Genomic DNA, 27,597 nt, shown 5'->3' with positions numbered 1-27,597 from the left:
CAGGTAGAGCGTTGGGAAAACAGCCGTTGGAATCCCAACGGCTGAAACTCTCAACTGCAGCTTTAAGTTATCTTTATTTTTAGTCAATTTTACACAAGGCTACATTGAAATTTGTCTTTTCGCAAATCCCCTCTCAAGTTCCCACACTCCAGAGGGGATCAAAGGCCTCATGGTTACTGGGAGGAGGAACCAGAGACCTTGTGGTTACTGGTCGGCCCCTCTTTCCTCTAGGCCATCCTACAACCCTACCTATGTGTATTCTATCGATGTAAAACTATTTAAACAGACTTAAATAAACAATTACTATTACTACTCACTTTATGATCCTCCTCTGTTTGATGTGAAGAGCCGTTGAGTGACAGAGTTGCATCGACTCTCTCTGTCTGAGGCTCAATTTTCACCGTTGGCGTAATAGTTTCAGAGATTAACGAATTCTCTTCTCCACAGATGGTCTCAGACTTCTTGGCCACACAGGTTGCTGGTGGTGTAGAGTCTGATTGAGTCTCCATGTAATATTGGAAGAGCTCTTCTATTTCCTCTGGCTGCATGGGGCTTTGAGGGAAGAAGGGCAGAAAAAATTTAATAATGTTAGGTTAAGTTATCTTCAATTCAATTCAAACGATCAATTCAATACACGTCAGTTGTTTATTTAAATTTTTTGTTTGAAATAATTTAAACATAATTTTTTGTTTATTGTATTTTCATGCTTTTCATTTTGTTTTGTATTTTTGATATGTCTGAAATACATTTAATCAATCAATCAATCCATCCCTCCTTCCCTCCCTCCCTCCCTCCCTCCATTCATCCATCAATCATTCAATTTTTATCATATTATATTAAAATTAAAGGACCAAATCACTTACTTCTCCTGTAAGGTCGGGCTCTGAGGAGCCGGTGAGGGAGGGGACACAGTGGAGGCCTTTTCCTCCATAGTGACATCACAGGGATCCCCACCAATCAGCTCAGCGATCCCCCTCATCTCTGCCTCAAGGTCCAGCTCAGTTCTGTCCTCATTCTGATGGAAAGAAAGTGTAATATTGTTAAGTTATTTAGCTTAAGTTAAGGTTACCTTTTTAAGTCAATTTACACAAGGCTACATGGAAATGTGTCTTTTTTTGCATCTCCCCTCTCAAGTTATCACACTCCAGAGGGGGTCAGAGCGCAGGGTCAGCCATAGTACAGCGCCCCTGGAGCAGTTTGGGGTTAAGTGTCTTGCTCAAGGACACAATAGTAGAGATGGTGGGCACCGTAGATGTAATACCAGCCACCACTAGTTTTACTACAAACAAAATGAACATACTTTACTTTAAGTAAAAGTATAAATTACCAGAATGTCGGGCTTGGTGGCCTCCCCTCTAGAGTTGATGGGGGGCAGAGACTGGGGTGAAGGCAGGTTAATACTCTCAGCTAGTTCATCCTTTACTTTTCTTGTTTTTTTCTCAGTGACTTTTGCCTCCACTTCCACTTTAGCAGGAAATATCGGAGGAAGAATGAGTCTGGGCCTCTGTTGGGGAAAAGTTGAAAACTGTCAGATGTAGTTATCACACTTGATATGTCTGTCTGTCTGTCTGTATATATATATATATATATACAGTCATATGAAAAAGTTTGGGAACCCCTCTCAGCCAGCATTATAATTGACTCTGCTTTCACAAAAAAAATATAAAAGTGGTATGTCTTTAATTTACCAGGAACAGCTAACTACTGGGATGTTTTCCAAACAAAGATTTTTTGAAAAGCAGTATTTGGTTGTGTGAAATAAAATAAAATGTGAAAAACTGGCTGTGCAAAAATATGGGTACCCTTGTGGTTTTGTTGATTTTAATGCCTGTAACAGCATGTAAAACTGATGACTTTAAACACAAAGTTGGTTGGATTATGTTGTTAAGCCTTGAACCTCATAGAAATGTCTGTTTAATCATGAGAAAATGTATTTTAGGTGCCTAAATGCAGGTTGCACTTCTCTTTGACTCTCTGCTGAAGTGAGACAGAATGGGACCATCAAAACTGCTCCCAAAATATCTTAAAAACAAAGATTATTCATTATCATGGTTTAGGGGAAGGCTACAAGAAGCTTTCCCAAAGGTTTCAATTGTCAATTTCTACTGTAAGGAACGTTGTCAGGGAATGGAAGGACACAGGCACAGTTGCAGTTAAACCCAGGTCTAGCAGACCAAGAAAAGTACAAGAGCGGCATATGCGGCGGATTGTGAGAATGGTTGCACACAACCCAAAGATCACCTCCAAAGACCTGCAAGAACATCTGGCTGCAGATTGTATATCTGTACATGGTTCAACAAATCAGTGCAATGTTGCCGGCTGAGAGGGGTTCCCAAACTTTTTCATATGACTGTATATATATATATATATATATTAGGGCTATCAAAATTATCGCGTTAACGCAAGGTGATTAATTTCTGGAATTAATGCGTTAATTTTTTTTATCGCAATTAACGCATGTGCAGAATGATCCGCCCCGTACATCCCACCGGCTCTGTACTACAGCCACTCAAACGTTGCGGCTGACCCAGGATCAGTAGCTGCGCGCAGCCAAACATAACAGCACGCTAGCCCATGCCCTGTTTTAAACTGCTAACGGTCACGTTTGTGTCGGGGGCATAGATAGTATATGAAATCAACTGCCGCGGGTGACAGTTGATGTCGGGAGCAACAGGAGGAGAAACATTGTCCGCTCTATTCAGAGTCCGCGATGACACAAACATCTGCAGTTTTCAGAGGTGTGTGTGAGTAGACACAAATGAACAGTCCCCTAGGACATGTTCGCGTGCACACACACCACACACACACACACACACACACACACACACACACACACACACACACAGTAAGTAATCAAGAGTAATCAAGTTGTATTCAAGAATGCACAACCTATAGATTCACCAAATAAATGCCATTATATAGCCTATATTTGCCCAAAGACATAGTAAAGAGACAGACCAATTGAATTATGGTGTGGTAGGTATATATTTTTGTTTGATTTAAATTTATTTTCAGTATTAAAACCATCATTTGGATTTTCAATTAATAAAAATTCTAATTTTAAATATACATCCACCTTCTGTCCTTTATCTTTCCGTTCGTACAACAATATACAGAGAAAATTCAAATTTTTCGGGCATATTTCGAATGGTAAAATTAATCGCGATTAATCGTGATTAATCCACAGAATCCTGTGATTAATCTGATTAAAAATTGTAATCGTTTGACAGCCCTAATATATATATATATATCTCCATCTATCCATCTATCTATCTATCTATCTTAGTTAGTTTGTTGATTATTACTTTACCTCTGTCAGTTCGGACATCTTCCTTGATGTCTTGTTTATTGAAGTCCTTGTTGTTAATTTTGCCTCAATGTCCAATTCTGGATACAGATGAGGAAGAGAGCGCCTTTGATTCTGTATGGAAAGAAATTGAACGATGTAAGATGTAGTTGACACACTTGATATGATCTATCTACGTATCTATCTATCTATCTATCTATCTATCTATCTATCTATCTATCTATCTATCTATCTATCTATCTATCTATCTATCTATCTATCTATCTATCTATCTATCTATCTATCTATCTAGTTAGTAGATTGATACTGTACCTGTATCAGTTCAGACATCTTCAGTTCTGTCTTCTTGGGTGTCTTGACCTGACTAGATGTTCTTCTAATCTTTTCTTCGTCATTTTCCAGTTTTGATGGATTTATTTGAGGCAGAGTGAGACTGGGAGGCTGCTGGAAGAACAATTGAAAACCACAAGATGTACTTTATACAGCTTGATATGATCGAACAAACATTCATTTTGACTATACTGCTCATTTGTTTTATGTATGTAACCTCAATTTCTGAGCAATAACTAATAATTGTAGATGTAAAATCAATGTAATGCAATACAAACTACTGTATTCCCCTATTATATTTAGTGTAATAGGCATATAAAGTAGTCTAAAATGGGAAAAATACTTGAAAAACATAAAACATCTAAATTTTAGGCTATGCAAACTCAATGTCTGGGCAATAACTTATCTAAAATCAATGTAATGACATAAAAACTACTATATTCCCCTTTTATATTTAGTCTAGTAGGAGTTTAAAGTAGTTTTAAAATGGAAAAACTTGAAAAACCCTAAAAAAGTCAAAAATTGTACCCAAATTCAGCCCTTTTTTATAAGTAAAACTAAATGTTATAATAATAATAATAATAATAATAATAATAATAATAATAATAATAATAATAATATATTTAATTTATATAGCACTTTTCTTGCACTCAAAGCGCTTAAAATGAGTTAAGTTGGTTGGTTAATACATTACCTCTGTAGTGAGTGTAGCTCTCCTAATCATGTTAGGGTTCATTCTGGTCCGTCTTGGTAGTAGAGACATGTTTGTTCCTCTTCAGTTTTCTGCTGATTTCTGGATGAGTTTGAGGAGCTTGTGTTTGTCTTGCTTCTTACCAGTTGAAGGTCCAGGACTGAAATGAATCTTTTTCCTTCTTTGTTCCCTCAAAATTATGACATCACACAGTTCTATTAGACCGTCAGTGTTCTAATTTATGCATATGATGTCATTTTAGAACAGTAGTATTCTAATTTAAGCGCATGATGTACGTAAGTGAGTGTTCTAGAATACACACATCAGGGGGAAAAAAAATACATGGCTATCTATAGAGACGGTGCATGATATAGGCCACGCCCATCGTGGGGGAAAACATTGAACAGCGTTCCATTCACTTTGTATTGAAGGAGACCTGTCTTCTGCAAACAAACTTAATTAAAACTTAATCAAACATCCATTTAACAAAACAACGTAACTTTCTTGAAAGCCACGACTCTTGTCTGTCTATACGAGCTGTTTTTGTGAAACATAATTGAGTAATTTTCAATATTGAGGAGTTTTTGTCCGGTCGGACCCATCGTGGGGGAAACCGCTGAACAGTGTTCCATTCACTTTGTATTGAAGGAGACCCGTCTTCTGCAAACAAACTTAATTAAAACTTATTCAAACATCCATTTAACAAAAAAACTTTACTTTCTTTAAAGCCACGACTCTTGTCTGTCCATACGAACTGTTTTTGTGAAAAATTATTGAGTAATTTTCAATATTGAGGTGTTTTTTTCCCGTCCGACCTGGCGAGGATGGATTATACATGAGGGTTAGCCTACAGCAGAAGGCTAACATTAGCCTAGCATACAGCATACATTAGTTAAGAGTTTTGTCTCGATATTGAAAATTACTTAATAATTTTTCACAAAAACAGCTCGTATAGACAGACAAGATTCGTGGCTTTAAAGAAAGTAACGTGTATTTGTGAAAGGCATGTCGTATTACGTTTTTATTAAAGTGTAACTGAACCCTTTTACTTGTTTTTTGAGATAGAAGCTGAATTAAATCACTATGTTGTTATGCTGGTGTTAATATTGAAAAAAATTGCAATATTTTAAATATCGGGAAATTAAGAAATTTTTTGTATTGTAAATTATTTTAGAACTTTACTAAGATTTGAAAAAAACTTTTTCCTTCGGTTTCGAAAAATGACGTAGCGCTGCACTTTTGGTGCACCGATACGTCATCACGTCGCCGCAAAGCCGGTCACGCTCTTTACAGCTCCATGGCTGATCCATGAGCTACTACTGTTATACTCTCCCTCCAAGGATGTTATGATGATCGGGGGTTAACACACTTCACTTCTACCGGCAGCGCGCGCACACACACACACACACACACACACACACACACACACACACGGACCCGGACTCGTTCATTACTTCACTTGATTGACACACGCTACCGCTCGCTCTCCTCGCACACACACACACACACACACACAGCCGCTCACTCTCACTTGCGCTACTCTGTCTCCTTACACTACGATAGAAACACCCGCCAACAATTTAGAATAAGAAAAGTCCTCCACCTCAGACGACCCATCTCTGAGGCATATGAGCTCACTGTGTAGCGACAGTTAGACTTTGTGTCACTCGATTTTTCAAGGAAGTCATGTCATTCAGATCTTCCTGAGTGACAGCTAGCAGCTAGCCCCCTCCTTCACAGACACCACGCGCCCCCTCCCTCCCGAATGTCGGCCGGCTGATGTGGGAATGTTTAAAAACAGTGGTTCTAAAACAGAATTCAGAATTCATGGTCTGAATGCATTTTTCAAAATCGTCCAGTAGCCTACGCTCAAACAGGGGGTGCAGTTACCCTTTAAGTTTGTTTGCAGAATACTGTGTCATTCAATACAAAGTGAATGGAGCGCTGTGAATTGTTTTCCCCCACGATGGGCGTGGCCTCGCCCATGACGCGTTCCACACTGTCTCTATATTGTGAGGACCTTCATTGATATAATGCAATGATCCCTAGACCCTTACCCAACCTCATGCCCCACTCCAAACCATAACCCGGTAACACTTTACAATAAGGTACACAAAATTGTAGTAGCTAATACATACCTACTACATAGGGTTTTTTTTTTGTGCTACCTAACACAGGGTTTTTTTTTGTGCTACCTAACACATAGGGTGTTTTTTGTGTTACCTACTACATAGGGTTTTTTTTTGTGTTACCTACTACATAGGTTTTTTTTTGTGCTACCTAACACATAGTTAGCACAAAAAAAAACCTGTGTTAGGTAGCACAAAAAAACCCCTATGTGTTAGGTAGCACAAAAAAAACCTAACACAGGGTTTTTTTTCTGTGCTACCTAACACAGGTTTTTTTTGTGCTAACTATGTGTTAGGTAGCACAAAAAAAAACCTAACACAGGGTTTTTTTTCTGTGCTACCTAACACATAGGGTTTTTTTGTGTTACCTACTACATAGGGGTTTTTTTTGTGCTACCTAACACATAGGGTTTTTTGTGTGTGTGTTACCTACTACATAGGGTTTTTTTTTGTGCTGCCTAACACATAGGTTTTTTTTTTGTGCAACCTATGTGTTAGGTAGCACAAAAGAAAACCTATGTAGTAGGTAACACAAAAAAAAACCTATGTAGTACACACTACTGCCACAACTGTAAACCACACATTCAAAACAGAATGAATGCCTAGTGCATTTCAAACACTGCAGATTGCAATTTCAACTGAAACACTACAGTTTTTTTCGATTGCTAAACCACAGTGAGCACAACTGGAACGACAAGTGCACAACTCTAACAACAGTATGCAGTGCAGCGGTTCATTCGGACCAAACTGTAGCTCGTTTTAGCTCGATTAAACACAATTTTCAAAACTCTACACACCTATCTCATGGCTTAACCACAGCCTGCACAACACTGTGGATTTCCAGCCCTTTTTTTCAAACACTAACACACTACTGCCACAACTGTAAACCACACATTCAAAACAAAATGAATGCCTAGTGCATTTCAAACACTGCAGATTGCAATTTCAACTGAAACACTAAGAAGATGTCTTGTTTTAGACTTGTTAGTGAACATATTCAGTATAAAGGGAAAGCTCAAAAATATTTTTTTTTTGGAAATGGACCAATGAAGACAGGTTGTTGGAGGGAGAAGAGTGGCAGTGAGAGTGTGGATGTGTGGAGGAAGACAGAGCTGTAATGTCTGATGAAATACAGTAAGGGCTACACTGATAGACCCTGTTGTGAATCATGGTCTCTCATTGAGAGAGGCAGGGTTGAGAGTGCAACCCAATCTGCAAAAATCTAAAGTTGCATCTGTAATACGAATTTTCCAGCAAACAAACAGCTTAGAGTTGCATCCTTACAGTAAATGACAACATTACAGGATAGATTTCTGTATTACAATTATACTACATTTGGAAATGTTTTCAATAAAATATAAAAAATTTGTATCTATTCCTAAAAAAAACTGGTATGTTATAAAATAAACAATTTCATGTGAAAGAATTTCACCCTTTCATCAAAGAAAATATTACGTAATTTGTGTGAAATAACTCAAATTACTCAAACTGTAAAGATTAAAAGTTTGTAATTTATGTATTGGGGTTTGATGCTAGTGTTTGTACTCTGAGCATATTCTGAGTGACAGTGTGTGTTATCTCAATGAGGCTGGTTCATAGTGTTTGCTGCACTGAGCCTATTTTGCTGGTGAAGTGAACTGTTCAGCTCCAGTGACTGTTGGTAGTGCAGACTGTAGTTAGAGTTTTGCACATTGAGCTACAGTTGTGCCCACTGTGGGTTATCAGTCGAAAAAAACTGTAAGAGTGCTTATTTCAATGATTCAATGCTGGGGGTGTTGAGCTCTTTGACGATTTCCCGTGCCTTTTAATAGCCTACTATAGTCTCACCGCGTTCTCTCTCCCAGCGCAAAAACGCACGTCCCAGCTGCTTCAGAGCGCACAACCTGTTCCTACGGTGGCCCTGAGAGCTCACGGCACTGCAACATCAGAAAACACATGCAAGAAGACAAAACGCGACGGAAGTGCTTTGAAAACACGACGGAAGTGCTTCGAAAACAGGCACTTGTGCGTAGTTAGTCTGTTACCTTATGGAGATGGTGATCAGCGCAGTCATTTTAAAGCTACTACGAGTAAGTCGGCACGTTGGCGACACCTTTGAACAAAAGCGGTAGTATTATTACGACGCCAGCTGTCGTGAAGCTGTTTTGTAGCTCGTGCAGGCGTGCAAGATTCAAATAATCAGGAAGCAATATGGTGCGTGTCCGTGTGTTGAAAGTGAGAGGGCACCGGACTCTTTTCGGCTCCGTGAGTCTATGGGTGACACAGCATCAACTAATGCCAGTAAGTGCTAAACACACCTGATTGCAATGAGTTGATGCATTGTCACCTCTCACGGAGCTGAACGAGTCCCCGTGTCCTCACACAAAGCGAATAAACGAGAGATGGCAGTTAGTTAGTATGGATCACGATGAGGTAATGTGTTTATGTTGTAAATAATGACTAGGCTATTTCCGATGAATAATGGTCATCTGATGATGCTGGTGAGGCAAAGTAAACTTTGTTTTAGTAGGCTACCGCTCATTCATTTAGGAGTAAACACTGCAGTCTAGTTTCGCTGCGTGAAATTGTGTATATGTTGCTTGGCAACGCCCTCCCGCCCGACTATCACTCTCCCTTTTAGCTTTTCTTCATTGCATTTTCTTTTTTTTTCTTTTATGGTTCAGCCCCGTTATCGGTCATTATGACGACAAACAACTGTCTCAAACAAGGCTCCCACTCCCCTTCCCTCACCTGGAGAGATAGGCTTCTCAAATCGCGTTCCTGCGCCTCACTGAAATCTGTGACCAATACGGATATGTGACCATAGAGCATGCACGCGTGAACCGAAAATCGGACTGGGTGTACGACCAGATCAAATGCAGTAATAAAAACTATATAAAAACGTCTTTCTTTGCACTGATGGTCTCGTTTGCTGTTAAAGGTAATTTATGATTATGAGAGGAAACATGAGGCTGTTTAAAAGATATTTAAAAGTTACTCGTTGCCGCTTTAAGGAGTCTGTGCGAGACGATGCTGTAGCAGAAGGCAGCACTGAAGCTGAGAGTACCAGCAGAAAAACATTTGTTTGCCATATACAGTAAATGCTTACCTCAAAAATAAGTATCCCTTCAATTGTACACTAAATTTAAGATTTTTCACTGCAGATTTGTGGACTGCTATAATACACAGCTAGCCTGGCTGCGCCCGCCTACCTACTTCCGGCCAAATTTCATTTTCCCTTCAGTAGTCAGTCTGGTGACGGAGCGTATTAGTGGGATTCTGCTCGAACAAATTTCTGTGTCCAATCAGCGAAGAGAGCGAGCGAGTGGCTGAGAACGATGACGTCGAAGTCGCGCTCCAGTTTCAGTTGCCAGAAGCCGGCTCATGACACACGTGACGACCAAACGTTATGCGATTGGTTGGCTAATCCAGAGTGGCACTGGGCAGATCCAATAGTTTTAAACTTTAACAGACACCCGCCTCCAAGTGAGTGAACGTTTGCCAATTACAGCACTGCCAGACCTTCTGTACAAATGAAATGAAGTATGATGGTCTGGTAGCACCAGGCTAATACACAGCAGTGGCAGACAGCCATTTATTTATTTTTTAAAAGCGTAATCACCATCAGCAGTGAAAACATCCTATATTAAATGTAAAATTGAACAGACATCTTTTCGGGCGAAGGCTAACTGCTGCTACAGCGACGTCTCGCCCAAACTCCATAAGGTAACAGACTAACTAGGCGTAACTACTTTATATGCTTCAAAAACACTGAACTATCCCTTTAAGCTCCCTTTTCCTAATTAAACTATAATAACTGTTCTATATTATAACTTATGCCATCAGAATGGAAAATGCCTTTGGGGATCCTAAAGTTGCATTCTCAGTTATCGATAACAAGTAGCACACTGCATTTCACACTCACACTCTTACCCCAATGGCGGTCAGGATAGGAACCTGGTAGATCCACTTAATGTTCCCCGCACTTAACTCCCAACACCTGCAGGTGACACAAATACACAGGAGAAGGTGGACATGAGAAGAGCAGAGCAAAGAAGAAGGGGGGTAGGTGTTACCAGAGACATATCAGTGAAGCAGGCTGATTAGTTAGCTGGAATCAGATGAACAACTAGGTTGAGCAGAGAAAGGGAGGTTAGCCAGTTTGCATTTTTGTCATAAACTTTTTATTTGATTCAAAAAAGAGGGAGAGGAAAAATCTAATGTTTGCTCAATGTCTATTTTAAAGAGATCCTATTATACTACTTTTCTGGTCTTAATTTCTTGTTAAAAACTGCTATAACCTGACACGAATCACATCACAAAAAACCATGTAGATTTTCAGGAAACTCTTCCTCTCATCTGAGCGCGCACAGCAGTCTGCTCCACACTCGGCTTTGTGCTTCTACGCCCCCTCCCCCCCTGCAAACCCCACTCCGTTGTGATTGGTTACCTTCCTTCCGGAACACTTTCATCAGCGCGCGGGCAGATTTGAGAGCAGGAAGGTGGGGGCATGGCCGGAGCTTGCCTGAGCAGCATTACCATACATGGAAACATCCGCTTTTCGTGACGACAAGAATATCAGGAAATTCTGAACCGATTTCAACACATGATGATTTCTCGACCGGCTGCCCTAGTGTTTAGTGCTCTGCACAGACACCCCAGACGGTCAGCAGGGAATACGTCTAAATGCATGTACGTCATTATTTGATAAGCTAGTATGGTTAAACATGACTATAAATCATTATAACAACGTTTATAGGTCAGAAAAGTCAAAAAGTATCATAGGACCTCTTTAAGTTTTATGAGGACATGGACATCTAAATGTTCACCCTGTTCTCGCTGATAAATTATTAAAACATTGCTGTCTTAAATGTTCCTCTTTTTCTCTTTCAAATGCCATTCTACATGGAACCTTTATCATACTGTATGGTTAATTTTGTATTTCCTCCTATAACATGTTTCTGGGTTAAATCATCTCACACAGTCCATTTTATAACAAACATTGTATGTATGCACGTTACGTGCATACATACAATGTTCGTGCCACGTACACTATTATGATCCCTCTGTTACTGGAATATCACACTAATAAGTGCAGGAGTTTGATCATCCATTCTATTCATGTGTGAGCTGTTCACTTTTTTTTTTTAATTTAGATGACACTGACACTGAAAACATTGCATCATTATGTCAACACATCCTGCAGCTTTCCGCATTGCAGATGTTCCAGAGAATTATAACAACATGATTATACAGTGCTATACTGGGTAGTGTATACTCTGCATGTTTGACACACATGGTCTTCAAAAACACGTGCTCACTGAAATGTGTGGGAAATGGCACGAAAGGAGAGTCATAGTCTGTTACAATTCACTGCAGAGATTCAAGAAACCTACTTTTTATTGCAATTGTTTTTCCATGCAGACTTTCTATTTTTCTATACACTGAGGGTAAATTCACCACTGCCATACAACCATTGTTTTTTGCCCTGCAGTGCTTTAAGAGGTAGGTTCTATAAATAGTGTGCAGATGCCTCAGAATGAAAAAAAGGCTATTCTTATTTTAATTTTTGTGAAATATGTTTTTTTAGTTGAAATGGGGCAAAGAGGGGAGGACATGCGGAGAACTGACCACGGGTCAAATTTGAACCCGGGTCTGCTGTGAAGAGGACTGAGTCAATGGGGGCGCTCTAACCACTACACCAAGAGCGCCCTCACAAAAGGCAAGTTTTTGTAAAAAGCAGGCAGCCTTTATTCTCAGATTCTCTCTCATTTTGTTATGTATGATTTGTGCACATGCAAACATCACAACCACGTAGACACTTAGACATAGATGTTCTTCTATGGTGATTGACCCGACACATTATCACCACCTACTGGCCTGGAATGGTAACGTTAGGGATTTTGATAGTTGTTTTGCCTTGCCGTGTGAATGGAGATACTGATGACCGCTGTGTTAACGGGGAAGTTTCTGCAAATGGTCAAAACGACCCCAGTCGGTATAGTCCATCAATGTAAAATTGGTTGGTAGGATGAGGATTCATTTTTTATAAATTCACATTAGTTTACCTTCTAAACTGTCCATCCTGTACTGGTCGTAAATTGAATGTGGTGTATATTTTTGTCTATGCTTTATTTGTATTGATTTACTCTCTTTTTTTCGTTCCAGTATACTTGGTTCATGAATGAATGACAAGTTCACACCATAGACCTTGAACAAAAACCGCATGCTTTGATTCTTCATTTCAATTCAGTTGTCCTTGTGATGCTTTTGTTCCAGCACTGTGTACTTTGTAGGGAAAACGCACAATGGGTTTTTTTTTTCAATCTCTGCACAGCAGTGAAGCCAATATTAAACGTTAGCAGGTGTTTCTGAGAGGTAGAGGGAGCTCGTTTTTGTCAGGAAATACCATTACAATAGAATTGATTGAAGTCAGCACTCAACTCAGCAGTCAAAACCTCCGACGCGATTCCTGTGAATAATGGATAATGGAGATTGACCAATGTGATTGTACAAATCAAGCTATAGTAGATTGCAGGGTTCGGACTGCATCTATAATTATACCCTATTTTGAATACACTTCATGGTAAGTGCAAAGATATTTAAGGCAATTGACAGTGGTGTTTCAGCAAGTCATTAACCCTATGCACCAAGCCAGCTCCATATAGAAATGTTTTCTGAGTCTGGCGCAAGAAGAATACTGCCCTGATTATAACCCAATCTAATAGCTTTGAGAAAGCAGACTGCAAGCTAATGTGGAAATGCTTCTCAGATGAGTGGAGGCTTTTAAAGTAGCAGCAAATTGAAGGTAAATGGTCCCTGCAGTGTTGTAATTGGTGGCTATGTTATTTTCAGAAGTTCAGATACTTTTAGCCACAGGTACCTGAAAATATTTTTTTAAACGAGACACTCCACTGAGAAACATTTATTCAGAATTATTTAGCTACTTTAATGTATGAATATTTAATAGGATTCCACGGATGTTTCTAATGTCACTCCAATTATTTATTATTAGACTTGTCAACATTTTTTATTTTTACTTTTCGTCCGACTAAAACAAGGCCTGCATTTAGACACTGTGGCCCTCATTTATCAATTTTGCGTGGAAACTGGTGCAGATTCTGGCGCAAATACCTCCCTACGCCAGGTGTCGAGTGGGATTTATCAAACAGGCGTATCTCGCCAATCTCAGCGTACGCCAGGCCATTATTGATAAATGCGGCGGATGAAAACTAGCGTATCACGCCCCTATATTTTCTCAGTTTAGAGGCCTCGCCCAGAGGTTTTACGACATGGATATGCGCAATACGGCACTTCCCTGAAGTAGAAATTGACAGAATAACAGCGAAAGTAGAAAAAAAAAGTTTCATTTCGGAGCATTAGCCTACAAGCAGCATCAAAGAACGACAGAAGCCAGCAGTTAGGAAGGAAATAACTGCTGCGGTCAACAGCGTTGGTGTTGACTCAAAATCGCCACTAAAAAAAGCGTGTTGCTGTTCTGAAATGCAACCAACTGGTGGTGCGGGGCTCCAGGCATAATATAAGTGGTGGAGGAGAAAAAGACGCACCAACTGTCCGATAATGGTCCCCATAAAATAAATACACGTCTGCAGAGATTAGAATGTATTGGCCCTTTTAGATAGCACTATTCAAAAGGGTTTTAAAAACTAAAAATAACACATTTAGCGTTTTACTGTATGACAGCATGCGCTTGGCACGAGTGGTCAGCCCGGCCGTCAGCTGCACAAGCCGACCCGGCAACGATCAGCTGTGAGAGCGCCCACCGTCCTGCTCCACCAGCAGATAGGAACAACGTGCCGGTTAACGGTGGAAATAAATCGCTCGCTTTAGCATTAATGACACATTAAAAGAGGAACTAACATCTACAAAGTGCGTCAAATAAATAAAATGTAAAGCTGAATGTTGTGCCGTGTATTTTTTTGTATCATAAAGAGCAGTGTATGTCTACTACATATTTAATACTTAGGCTAACATTTTGAATGAATGCAGCCCCCGTGCCTCAGTGTCCCCCCAGCTGCTCCAAGACGGAGACAACTGCCCTTACGCAGTCCCATGCAGCCCTCCTAAGTGGCCGGTGTGCGCACTATTGAATCAGCTCTCCTACTCAGTTGCACACCATAAGCTGCTCATTTTTAAGTGATTAATATCTTTATGTCGGTCTTATTTGCACTGCATTTGTATTATCTTCTAATAATTGTCCAACAAAGTCATCGGCTACCCGGCACAGCCTGCACTGCGAGTACAAGCAGTTTTCAAATTTGCGTACACGAGCTGAGAGCTGGCGTGGGATTTGAGCGTACCCTACGCTCACGTCCATATTGATAAATGCCGAGATTTGCGTGGAAATGTACGTACACCCATTTTTCTGGTCTACGCAAGATTGATAAATGAGGGCCATTGTGAGTGTGACTTGTTATCTCACCTTGCATCTGCAAGCATTGCCCTGGCGATTGCCCACACTGCCACAAACACAGCTGGAACACCTGAAATGACACAGAACAAACAATGGGCAGTGTCAATAGTTGTTAAAGTGGGGAAAAAAATCACAGTGAAGTCTTCATACCACATTGCGCATGGTCCCCAATAATTTTTCTACAGTTGCACGCATCATATAATTCTCATTTAAACATCCAAAGCCATTGTTGAGTTTTTTTATTTCTTTTTTTATTCATAAAAGTACATACTAAACACATCCTGCGTCATCACTTCAGAATAGCAGCAATTTCACATCTTAGTTTATCACAGAATAATAATGGATTGGATTTATAATGCACTTTTCTAGGTACTCAAAATGCTTTACAGGGTTCCAGGTTCCATTCACACACAGTCATACCTGTAACATAAAAGCAGTCATAAACATTCACACAAGGCAAGTAGGGGGAAGTGTCTTGCCCAAGGACGCAACAACCATGACACAAGTGGCAGGGTAGGAATCGAACCGCCAAACCTTAGATCATTGGCCAACCCGCTCCACCACCTGAGCCACCACATCTCAGCTACTATGCTCTATGTTAAGTAATTCTTAGGATCATATCCACTGTGTTATTCTGGGGTTAAATGATACAATGCTACATGGTGTGGCCAATCGTGTCAGACTTTACACACACAAACCAGTATAGCCTTGAGACAAACTAGTTATTCACACTACGGTGATATCACACCCAACAGAGCAATAATATCTAATCTTTTCAATCATTAGTTACTTTAAGTTGTGTGGCTCACGATTGATTCCAATTTTCCTTCACATCAATTTTGTTTATTTGCAAAACCACGTCTTAACAGAATTAATCCGGCTGAAAGGATCAGTGGAGGGACTTACCAAACTTTCTTTGTTAAATCAACTGCAGTAAATATTGCCAATGCACACATTCTGTTTGCTACCGTTTGCAAGACTTACTAGCCCTCTGAATCAAAAGCAGTTTTTACTTGTGCTGTTTTACTGTACCTTGTACCTTGAATTGCACATTTTATTTCCATTATGTAGCTAGGATAATAATTGAGGGAATGTGAATTGAATTGAATTGAAGCAAATTTTAAAGTTGTGATGTTGGACTATATACATTTAATAAAACAAACTTGAATGTCACTCCTTTAAGTGTATACATATGGCACCTTCATCGAGGTCAACATGATAGAATTTAACGGTACGTAATTGTCCCTATATTTTATGTGTTCAGCTTGACAATGAATGCTTCATCTTAGCTGTTATTCACTTTCCAACTCTCTTCAATAGGTTTTAATATTTCCGTCTCCATGAGATTCATTCTGTGACACCTTTGGTCTTCTGCCAAAATGCAGCAGAATTGTTTAAAAGAGTCAAGGAAAAGGACAGCAAAGGACAGCTATTCAACGGCTACATTCATACTGTCAATACTTAGGGTGCAGAAAAGATGCACTATATCCGCAAAAACGTGCGTGGGTCTTTCCAGAGCCGGCCCGAGGCATAAGCGAACTAAGCGGCCGCTTAGGGCCCCCGACTGCCTGGGGGGCCCCCTAAAAAAAAAGGGCCCCCTGAAGGCTTGTGCCGGCTCTGGTCCTTTCAATGCTTTCAATAGAAAAAGTGCTGAACAAGGAAGGACAAAGCTTTGATACACCTCGATGATACACGTGTTTCTGTGGGAAACACTGGATGTGTAAAAAAGGAAGTTAAATCCACAGGACCCAATTTAACAAACTTTTCTCCTCAACTTTTCCAGAATCCCAAGAACCACCCATTGCTGAGACAGTGAAAGTTGTGCGTGTTAGATAGTGAATACATTTAATGAAGCACCATACTGACTAACCCCACAGCATCAGCCCTGCTTCTTTAGCATACAGCCTAATTGACAGGACACTGGCTCTTTCAATAGACAATGATTTTAAAGTGTCTCATAACCATACAAACAAATTATAAGACTTAACATGTAATGCCCAGCAATACAATTGGGAAGAAAAAAACACTGACAAATTAATCCCTTTCATAAAAGGAAATCCCACTAAGCCATTTAACACTCTAGCATAGATTATGCTTAATGTGAATAATTTGTGTCTCCCACTATAACCCTCATTTTGTATTCTTGGTGTTTCTCTTTAAGGACGGTTGTCATTCAAAGCACAGTGGACTTTCACAAACACATTACACTGCACAACATTCATCGATTGTGTAACTGTCAAGATACAATCAAAGCAAGCCAAAACGTCTATTTAAATTTGGACGAGATGTGTGGAAGTGTAAATGAAAGAGGCACTGTGTTGAAACGGAAATCTAATTTGAGAGGCCTTTTTCTTTTCCCCTTTGACTTGAAAGGAAAATAACAAAACATTTATGTCGGGGGAAAATACATTTCATTTACTTCTCTGAACATTTCTCCCATTCGTTGGACGCAAGAAAAGAACAAATACTCAAAATAACGCAAGCAGTTCTGTGTCAAAATTAAAATCAAAATGTTTATTCCAAAACTCCCTCGTCTGAACTCTAGTAGTTTAGTGTTTAATTTATCCTTTGCTGCAGACAATATTAATGGGTACATGGGTAACACTTTACAATAAGGGTACAATCATTAACTGATAGTTAATGCTTAGATAATTCTTAATAAGCAATAACTAAGCATTTACTAACCATTGATACCTGCTTAATTTATGATTAACTAAGCATGAACTAACCGTTATGCTTAGCTAAGCATAGATAATGTTTAAACAAGAATTAACTAGTCGTTAATAACTAAGCATTAACAGTCAGGACATGCTTAATAAGCATTAACTATGCATTAACTAACTGTTTCAAGCATTAATTAACTATCCAACTGTTAATCAATATACCCCTATCGTAAAGTGTTACAGAGAAATGATATATCGGGCTAGCATGCTGTTTTCATTGGTGTGTATTACATTTTCCCTGAAACTTGATTTGAAAAATATGATGCATTGAATAGAATATATTAAGGCCATAGACTGTACTGTATGAATATACTCTGAGAGCCCCATGGAGATGACCTCAACTGCATGACTGACAGTGTAACAGAGAATAAAGGCGTCTCTTGGTCAACACCCACACACACACACCAGGACAGTATTGGTTTCCTAAATAATGCTTTGCAAATAATAAGCTGTGGATCACCAGAAAGCTGAATGAGCAGTAGGCAAGTAGGCCTACTAATGAACTAAAATAATACTCATCTTCTTATCAAACTAAATAAGCTGTATTCTTTAGCACAAAACAACAACAACAGCAATAAATAATAAATGTCTAATTATCTTATATTACAAAACGATAGCATAAAACCGAGAGTGTGCCGAGGGAGCTGAGATTGAGACTGAAAGGTTTGAGAGCAAGCTCCAGTAAAACAACCTGCGAGATGTGTGTGGGCAGGAGTGGAAAATGTCACAAGTTCCAAGGTGAATAAGGCTGAGCAGTGCCTCGACGGAGACAATTAGCTCAACAACTTTTTCAGTAGATTCAGTAGCACTGGACCCTCAGCTAGCCTCCTCCCTAAGCTCTCCATGCAAAACAGACATCACGGACCCCACACCCTCCTCCCTGTCCTCACAGTGCTTTTCCCTCTCCTTCGTTCACTGATTCAGACCATTGGCTTATACTGTATCTACCCTCACTTCAGGTTTGAACTCTGTGTTGCTGAAGTATCTAAGGTGAGACACCGCGAAAAATAAATGTTGAGATTTTGGTAGGGATGGGAATTGATAAGAATTTAACGATTCTGATTCCGATTCCGATTCTGCTTATCGATCCGATTCCTTATCGATTCTCTTATCGATTCTCATTGTGTGAGAAAATAAGTATAAATGTGTTTATTTGTATTAACCTGCTTAAATATCTGATCAGAAGTGTGTCTAGTGTGTGCAAAAATTATCAAGAGTACTTTAGGATTAGGAAATTGTCAATTTTCAAATTAATTGGTCAGGACAAAAAAAAAAGGTTTGCCTTTTTAAGCCCAAATGCCATTATGTTCCCTAAAAACTAAAAACACAGACTGAAAACAGTCAAGGAAGAGCTTGTGCCTTTTGGAATATTAACTGTGCTCATTTGCATTCAACTTGAAACAAAATTCAACTGACAAAAAATACAAAGAAGTCTCGACCCGCCGTGCGTAAAGGCAGCAGAACAGCTGACGGAAGGAAAAAGAAACAAACCAGCTGACGAACGTGAGTAAACACTGCGGGGCTTAAGGCAGCGGTCAAGAAAACCTTTTTGCTTTGCTTTATGCTGCTCTCACCTTTTTATCTCTCTCCCTCTTTTATTATCCCACACATATGCCTACACACACGTTAATTCTCACACATTGTATGTACAAGTCCAATGGGCAATTCTGGTGTCGACTAGACAGGCAGCGGACATTTAAACGTTTAACCGTCAGGATCGCCGTCTGCTCGCTTGTGCTCGTGCTTCTGCGCGTGTCATTTGACGAAATGGAAACTTTACAATTGTTGCAAGTGGCAGTATTGTCGTCTTTTCAAGTGAAAAACAACCAACATTTAGAGAGATTCTGTCTCAACGTCATGTTTGCTGCGTTCTGAACCAAAACAAAGCAGCGCGAGTGTCAAGTCATGACACATTTGCAACAAGCGGAACCGATAAGCGGAATCGTTAAGCAGGCATGTTAACGATTCCAGGGAATTGGTTGAATAGACACCGGTTCTGAAGAGGAACCGGGTCTCGATTCCCATCCCTAGATTTTGGTAAATTTTGCTTCCATAACACGTCTTTATATAATGGCCTTTATTTCAACTTCAGTTTTTTTTTTTCAATTCTTTGAACCAAAAATCTCAACTTCTAAAGCACTCACATCAACTAAACTTCCATTTTAGCACTATTCTGAAGGTTATTACGGTCAAATTTGTTCATATGTTGTTAGGTGTTCTTCTTAGAAACATGCTAAAAACACATTTTTGAGTCCTGTGTGTGAGGGCAAATTTATTTGTAACTATCGTATTGATCTGTTTTTCTTATATGTATATCACATCAGTTTAACACATGTGCATTTCCTCTAAGAAATGTGCTGACAACAGTTGCTTAAACTAATGTAAGGTTTATTGTGGCTGACCACAATAAACCACAATGACCACAATAAACCCCTGAGACCTGTTTGACCATCTGTTAGTTGCCACCCCCGTTGTTGAAGGGGGCCTTTAAAATCCCTGTCTGACCAAAAGATAGTGTCAGTCCCGTCGGGGGCTGACCATGCAGGTTGGAAACTTTACTCTGTAACTCTGTTGTTTTATCTACTTTTATGAACTTGTTTATATTGAGAAGTTTAAGTTCATTTATTCCCACAAGGTTTAACTGATTAAAAACTTCCACGACAAATTGGCGACGAGGATGGGATCGGGACGTGAATCAGACATTCCGTCGGTCTGACAATAGGTGCAGTATCTCTATATTCCTCCCAAAACAACGGTTGAGACGTTGTCACCCTGCGGAAGCTGGCTCACGGACCCGATCCGAGTTAAACGGAAGAAAGAAACACGCGGTAAGCAATTTGAAGTTTAAGACAAACAGAGTCATAGTTTAAAGTTTCAGTAAAAGGTTAAAAAAAAGAAAGGAAAAATCTCATAACAATATTGTTATCGACGGAGGCGTCATAGTTATTTTTGGGTATTTTTTAGAGTACCGTTTGAAATCCTTTGATTGGCATTTTTGTTTAACAACATATTAAGACACACTGGACTGGGGTTTTGATTACTTATCTGAGAGTCTGTTTGCCATCCTTTGAAGATTTAGTTTTCCTTGGACCAGCTTCTGATTAGAGTCCAGAAAACCTCTAAATCCTGTCTAATATTTAGTATAACGGAATATCCAGTGGATTATCATTGGACCGGACTTCATTAAATACAAGATACAACTTAACTAGAGATGAAGCAAGTATCTTGTGACAAGCGAGTCATTGACGGACGCGTCGTAGTTATTTTTGGGTATTTTTTAGAGTACCGCTGAAATCCTGTGAAGGTATTTGTGTTTGACAAAATATCAACATACATTGGACCAGTCTTAGCCTGTTGAAATCCTTTGGAATATTTTGAATTTCACAATATATCCAGTTTTCATTGGACCGGACTTCATTAAATACAAGGTACAATTTAACTAGAGATGAAGTCATAGTAAGTGAGAGATGGGAAAATTATATATATAAAGGTTTTGTTCATTATGGTAAAATGTCAGAAAACCACTGGCAATTTAAATCTAATGAATTTGGGGTAATTTGGGTATGTCTCTAAAGAACAAATAGTGAAAATCATTTAAACTAATTTAAGAAATTTTTGGAGAAAAAGGAACAAGGAATCAGCAGGGAGCAAGCAGACTTATCCAAAATGTAAATGAATGAATGGGCCTTTTTATAGGGCAGACTGGAAGAGTTGAAAAATGAAATGTTGAATTAGAGGGATAATATGGAAGTATTTAATGCTTGTAGCATGGGAAAGATGAAGAGTTTGACTTAAAAAAAAAACTAATTGTTAATTAATTGTGTTCTTTTCGCCGAGGTATGCATTGCAAGAATATATTTCTGCAGATTGCTCCAAAAACTGGATTCCACTTCACCACCCAACGCTCCTTCCCTCAACACATGCCTTGAAGACAGCACGTGCCCAACCCCCGACAGCAGCCAAGCACAGCAGCAGCCTCCAGGACACACATCCTGTCCTGCCCAGCCATGGGCCGCAGGGCCAGTCACAGGAAGGGGGGCCAGCAGTGATGGATTCTTCCTTGAACACCAAAGGCCAACTGAACTTTGCCCACACATACTCCAAGCACAAAGTCTGGTGTTGCACTGGTGGACACTCTGAACTTCATTGCTAAACCTATGCATATTGCATGAAGATGGATAGAATGAGGACATTCGAACTGTACTTTCGACTGGGAAAAAGATGAGGAGATGATCAGAGCAGACAACAGCTGTTCCCAAAGCACACTCTCTCCTCCTGCACCAACCCCCCTCCACACCAGTACTCCCCCACATGCCTGGGGAAGGTGTTTTATGACATCATGAGGCGTTAAGACACTTGGAAGAAGATCTGTGCCATGGACAAGGGCTTGCAAGAAAAAAAATAAAAAATGGACACTGGAAGATGCTCAACTGACTGTTCACGCTGGCATAAAGACTGAAGAAGATACTTCTGGAAGTGAGCGCAACATGGTGATGAAGTGAAACCCCAGTTGGATCAATCTGAGGTGAGCAATTTGCCACTTGATAAATTTAAATTGCACAGATAAAGTCAACACACTTAAATCTAAAAATGCAATGTGTAAATCTTATGGTACGATCTAAGATATGAACGAGGCATGATTAAAGCTCATATGAGAGTGTTTAAAAGTTAAGATACTTAGAATACACCAACTGCATTGCAGCAAAATTAATAAGTTAGAGAAAGAAAAAAGATCATTAAAAACCAGAAAGTGAAGGGAAAGTTTGTTTTGAATGGAGAAGCAGTTTGAGACAATATGTGTTCAGTTTGGGTAAGTCTATGCTACTCCTGTCTTGCTTTCTCCTTTACCCAGAAGAATGTATTATGGGCAGGCTCCACACATTTCATTTGGCCATGTTTTACATTGGCAGTGAAGAAACCTTTTGATATTATTTTTGCCTCATAGTCTACAACTATGGACTAAGGATTTTAGAGGATCCGGACAGACAGCAGCCCCAGTAAAGAGGCTTGCAAGATTTAACTGAAAAAGTGATTTCAGTCATGATAGAAAGACCATGGTAAGCAGCCCCTGTAATTAGAGGCTTGCAAAATAAATAAAAATTGAGCGCTGTGTCAAACATTAAGTAGAGAAATGGCCAAGGCTAGCCTTTTAACAAAATTAAAAGAAGTTCCTGAAATTCCTTCGAAGGAGAGGTGATCCATTTGGCAAAAGAGTTCACCTTATTGTATTTGCTGCAGCAACAAAAAACAAAAAAATAAGAAAAATGTAAATGTAATATTGAGTAAACGTTAGACATTTTTTGTCCAACTTATGTCTTTTCCACAAGCATTTTTCCGTTGCGAAATTTGGCATTTGCGCTTTCGTTTATGTTTCTGTAAACAGGACAGCATTTAAGGTTGCTTTCTCATTTTGAAGGAAAATTTATAATTGGACAAAAATAATGTGCAAGGTTTCCCCTGGAAACCTTCGGTCGATTCCAGATGGCGTTTGCGATCAATTGTAAAATCACGTTATCCAAACACTCCGTTACACTCAGCTGGTTTAAGCGCAAAACCAGCTTGTGTAAACTGCAGAGATATGAATATCATATTTTAAACCCTGAATTTTCTGTGTTCCAGAAAAATGGTTAGAATCTCAGGGTAAAGTAATGAAGCTGACAAACACAAATGATATAGGTGGTTTGCAGCGATGTTGCAGGTTTTGTTTTTCAGAATTTAGACCATATACGTTCTTTTAACTATTAGAAATGGTTATATGTGACGAGCTCTGGTGGGGGAAGTGTGACGTTTCTTACTGAACACACACACACACACCCACAATGCAGGACACACCCACAATGCAGGCTTATGTTGACTGAACATCTTTGATTTTGATAGAGATAGAGAACTTGTTTGTCATGCAAGTAACTTCCCCAGATATGGCAGAAATACATATATAGCTATAAAGTTTTCATTTCAGTGTGTCTGATCAGCCACTGTTCTGAAAAGTTATAGTACATGACAGATATTTAATCTGTCAGCGCAGCCATGTTAAGATATCAAAAGTCTTTGATATGTATGATACGTATATATAGATAGAAATATGTTATGTTTCTAACCCTATTTCTTTGTTTCCCTATTATCGCAGGTGATAAATAATCTGATGGTATTGTTAAGATAATCAAGTTTCTCCCAAACCTAACTTGTCTGAGATACAATGGTGTATTTTTACCAGTCTTTATCATGGATTTTCCCTTCAAATTTAAAATGTTTAGATACACCAAATTCCAAGTTGCTAAGACTGATTTAATCATTGGTGTTATAAGTAGCTGTGAAACATATAAAAGAGTAGACTACTCTGTTACAAGTTACCTATTGAAATATCACTTGAGTAGAAGTATAAAGGTGTAAACTTCTTTGATTCCATGTGCAAGTTTTAAAAGGAAAACGTAATTGGTAACTTTGGTAATTAGATAAATTGTAGTTTTTCATTTGGAATTGTAGTTGTGCAATGGTAGGACATAGTATGATTAAATACCCAAGCATTTACAAGTACAGTACTTGAGTTATTGTAAATAGTTACATTACACCACTGCCCTTTATTGAAATATCGGGTATTTTAACTTTTCTTACTCCCACAGAATACGCTTTAGCTGCACATGATCTCTTTATTTGGTATGCAAATGGCAACTAGACAAACCACGTGTGCAAGGGGCATGGCAAGGGTTTTAAATGATTTGTGCATCTTTAAAGGGTATTATGTTTGACAGGGTATAGATAACTGCAACGTTTATGTATTTGATGTTTAATACCCCTGAACTAAAACACTAACATATTAACTCACTAAACAAACTAAAAAGGATATTGCTTTGCAATATGTGTCTGTTTCTCGCCTGTCTGACTTTTCTCTTCAGATAAGCCATTTAGACACTAGAGCCCTGGCCGAGAGGAGGAGGGGCTGACACACGTCAATGGAGCAGATAAACCTTTTTTCTCCCTATGAGGTGTTTTCTTTCTTTCAAAGTTTTTTTTTATTAAATGTAAGTAACAAAGAAATTGTAGCACAATGATTCCAAACTTTTTTCCCCTTTTTTTCCCGAACATACCCCACCCACTTCCCACCCTCACACCCAACAACACGAAATATACACTACAAGAAACAAAAATAAACAATCAATATGAAAAAAAAAAGGGAAAAGGGAAAAAAAATAACACATAAAGAAATAAAATTAAATCAAATAAAAGAGGGGAGGGGGTAGCTACTCTTCTATTGTTGTCGTTGTTTTTTTGAAATAATTTAAGAAGGGGCGCCAAATTCTGTCAAATGTATTCTCAGATCCCTGGGTAGTGTAACGTATCTTCTCTAGATTCATGCATGACATAATGTCTCTAATCCAATGTGAGTGGGAAGGAGGAGCAGGATCTTTCCATTTAAGTAAGATGGCCCTACGAGCAAGTAAAGAGGTGAAGGCCAGCACCTTTAGCTTCACTTTAGGCAAGCCTGAATTGGGAGCGATGCCAAAAATTGCAGTGAAAGGGTTCGGCTTAATTTGATGCTGAAGTACTTCAGAGATTGTTTGAAAAACTGATGTCCAGAACTCAGTCAAGGTGGGACACAACCAGTACATGTGAAAGAGTGATGCCGGTGCGCTCTTACAGCTATCACAGGTCGGGTCTACATCGGGGAACATACGAGCTAGTTTAGTTTTAGATATGTGGATACGATGTACTACTTTAAATTGCACAATAGCATGTCGGGCGCACATGGAGGTAGAGTGTATCCGATCCAGGACTGAATCCCACATGTGATCTGTGAAGAAAGAACATAGGTCCTGCTCCCACAGGGTTCTTATAGCTGCTAATGAGGGGCTATGCAACTTCGAAATAAGGTTGAAAAACACAGAAATTGAGCCTTTTAATGTGGGGTTAACAGAAAGAAACAAATCGACATGATTGGCTGGCGGTTTATAAGGGAAATGGGGAATTAACTTTGCGTAAAATGCCTGATTTGCAGAAATCGTAAAAAATTAGTCTTTTCGATACCAAAATGTTTTGTCAATTGAGAAAAACTAGCAAATAGATCATTAATAAATAAATCACCGGTGCATTTTAAGAGTTTTTTATGCCAGATCTTGAATGCACCATCCCCCTTCGAGGGAGTAAACAAATGATTAGCTGCAATTGGGCTGAAAAGTGAAAAATTCTGCATTCCAAAATTCTTCCTAAATTGGGTCCAAATTCGAAGGGAGTGCTTAATCACGGGACTACTGTTGGGAATAGCCGAAGAGAGTGCAAGTGCGGCGCTTAAGAGGGCAGATAGAGACAATGGGCTAATAGCGCTGGACTCCATTGTTACCCAGACTGGGGCTGAGTCGTCAAGGTGAAAATGCACCCAATACACTAAAGAACGGATATTAGCAGCCCAGTAATAGTATTGGAAATTAGGGAGGGCCATTCCACCTGTTTGTTTGGGTCTTTGAAGAAAAGCTTTCCGTAACCGAGGGTGTTTACCATTCCAAATATAATTTATCATTAAAGAGTCAAGGGCCTGAAAAAAGGATTTGGGGAGAAAGATGGGGAGACATTGGAATAGATACAGGAACTTTGGGAGTAATGTCATTTTAATTGAATTTATTCTACCTATGAGAGAGAAAGACAGAGGAGAACACTTCGATAATATTTGCTTCGCCTGATCCAATAATTTGAGGAAGTTCGATTTAAATAGGTTTTTGAAATTCCTGGTAAAACATACCCCAAGGTAACTCAGCTGATCTGTCACCACTTTGAGTGGGAGAGCTGTATAATCGAGTTTAAGAGCTTCTTTATTAATCGGAAAGAGTTCGCTCTTACTCAGGTTAAGTTTATAGCCAGAAAACTGACTAAAGACCTCCAACACAGAAAGTGCCTCCGGTAAAGAGGTGGCTGGCTTGGCGACAAACAAAAGTAAATCATCGGCGTATAATGATACCTTGTGTTCAATTCCTCCTCTCCATATCCCCTGAATCTGTGTGTTACTGCGAATGGCAATCACAAGTGGTTCGATTGCAATAGCAAAAAGGAGCGGGCTCAAAGGACAACCCTGCCGGGTCCCACGGTGCAGATCAAAACTACTTGAGTAACGGCTGTTTGTTAATACTGAGGCAGAAGGGCATGCATATAATAATTTAACCCAAGAAGTGAAAACAGGACCCAAACCGAATTTTTCAAGGGTGAAAAACAAATAATTCCATTCTACTCTATCAAATGCTTTTTCAGCATCCATAGAAGCGAGGCATTCTGCTTCAATATTTCTGGGGGAATATAAAATGTTCATTAGCCGGCGGATATTAAAAAATTATTGGCGTCCCTTTATAAACCCAGTTTGGTCGGGGGATATGATAGAGGGGAGAACATCCTCCAATCTGTGGGCGAGAATTTTAGCAAGTATCTTCACATCTGTATTTAATAGTGAAATTGGTCGGTATGATGCACAATCTAGAGGATCTTTATCCTTTTTTAACAACAGGGAAATACAGGCCTGGTAGAACGAAGGCGGGAGTTTACCTGAGTCAAATGAGTCTGAGAATACTGAACATAAAAAAGGCGATAATTCTGCTGAAAATTTCTTAAAAAAGTCAGATGGAAGTCCGTCTGGACCAGGAGATTTGCCTGATTGCATAGATGTTATTGCTGCAATAATTTCCTTCTGAGTAATAGGTGCCTCAAGGCTATGTCTCAGGTCTTGAGAAAGGGAAGGCATGTTTAGGTTACTGAAAAAGGTTTCCATCACCGTTGCGTCTACTGTACAATCAGAACTATACAAATTTGAATAGAATGTTTTGAACTTTCTGTACTCTTTCTTTTCACACGTACATCGTACTTTCTCACGCATAGATTACTTTCTCATTGACAAAACACTAATTCCCTCGGTAATATCCACACAATACTCACCTATAGTCGTATCTGACCACTCGGCTGTAACCCTTGACCTTAGTTTTGACCATAGGCCTAAGGATTATAGGACATGGCGTTTAGATCCCCTGTTG

At 39.3% G+C, this 27,597-nt stretch overlaps 1 protein-coding gene across 1 annotated transcript in view; it reads right to left on the bottom strand.

The window, feature by feature from the left end:
* pth2ra (parathyroid hormone 2 receptor a) overlaps positions 1-27,597 on the bottom strand; it is a gene marked incomplete at both ends in the record, with an annotated part of 93,852 nt that overhangs the window by 30,120 nt on the left and 36,135 nt on the right. The window contains 2 exons of the mRNA XM_080037976.1: positions 10,370-10,436; positions 14,880-14,940. Coding sequence (XP_079894102.1) covers positions 10,370-10,436; positions 14,880-14,940 — 128 coding nt within the window. The remainder of the gene's footprint in view (positions 1-10,369; positions 10,437-14,879; positions 14,941-27,597) is intronic.

The sequence above is a fragment of the Ammodytes marinus genome, assembly GCF_949987685.1.
Source record: "Ammodytes marinus genome assembly, chromosome: 12".
NCBI lineage: Eukaryota > Metazoa > Chordata > Actinopteri > Uranoscopiformes > Ammodytidae > Ammodytes > Ammodytes marinus.
The sequence above is the reverse complement of the archived record's forward strand: the minus strand, read 5'-3'. Positions and strand labels throughout refer to the sequence as shown.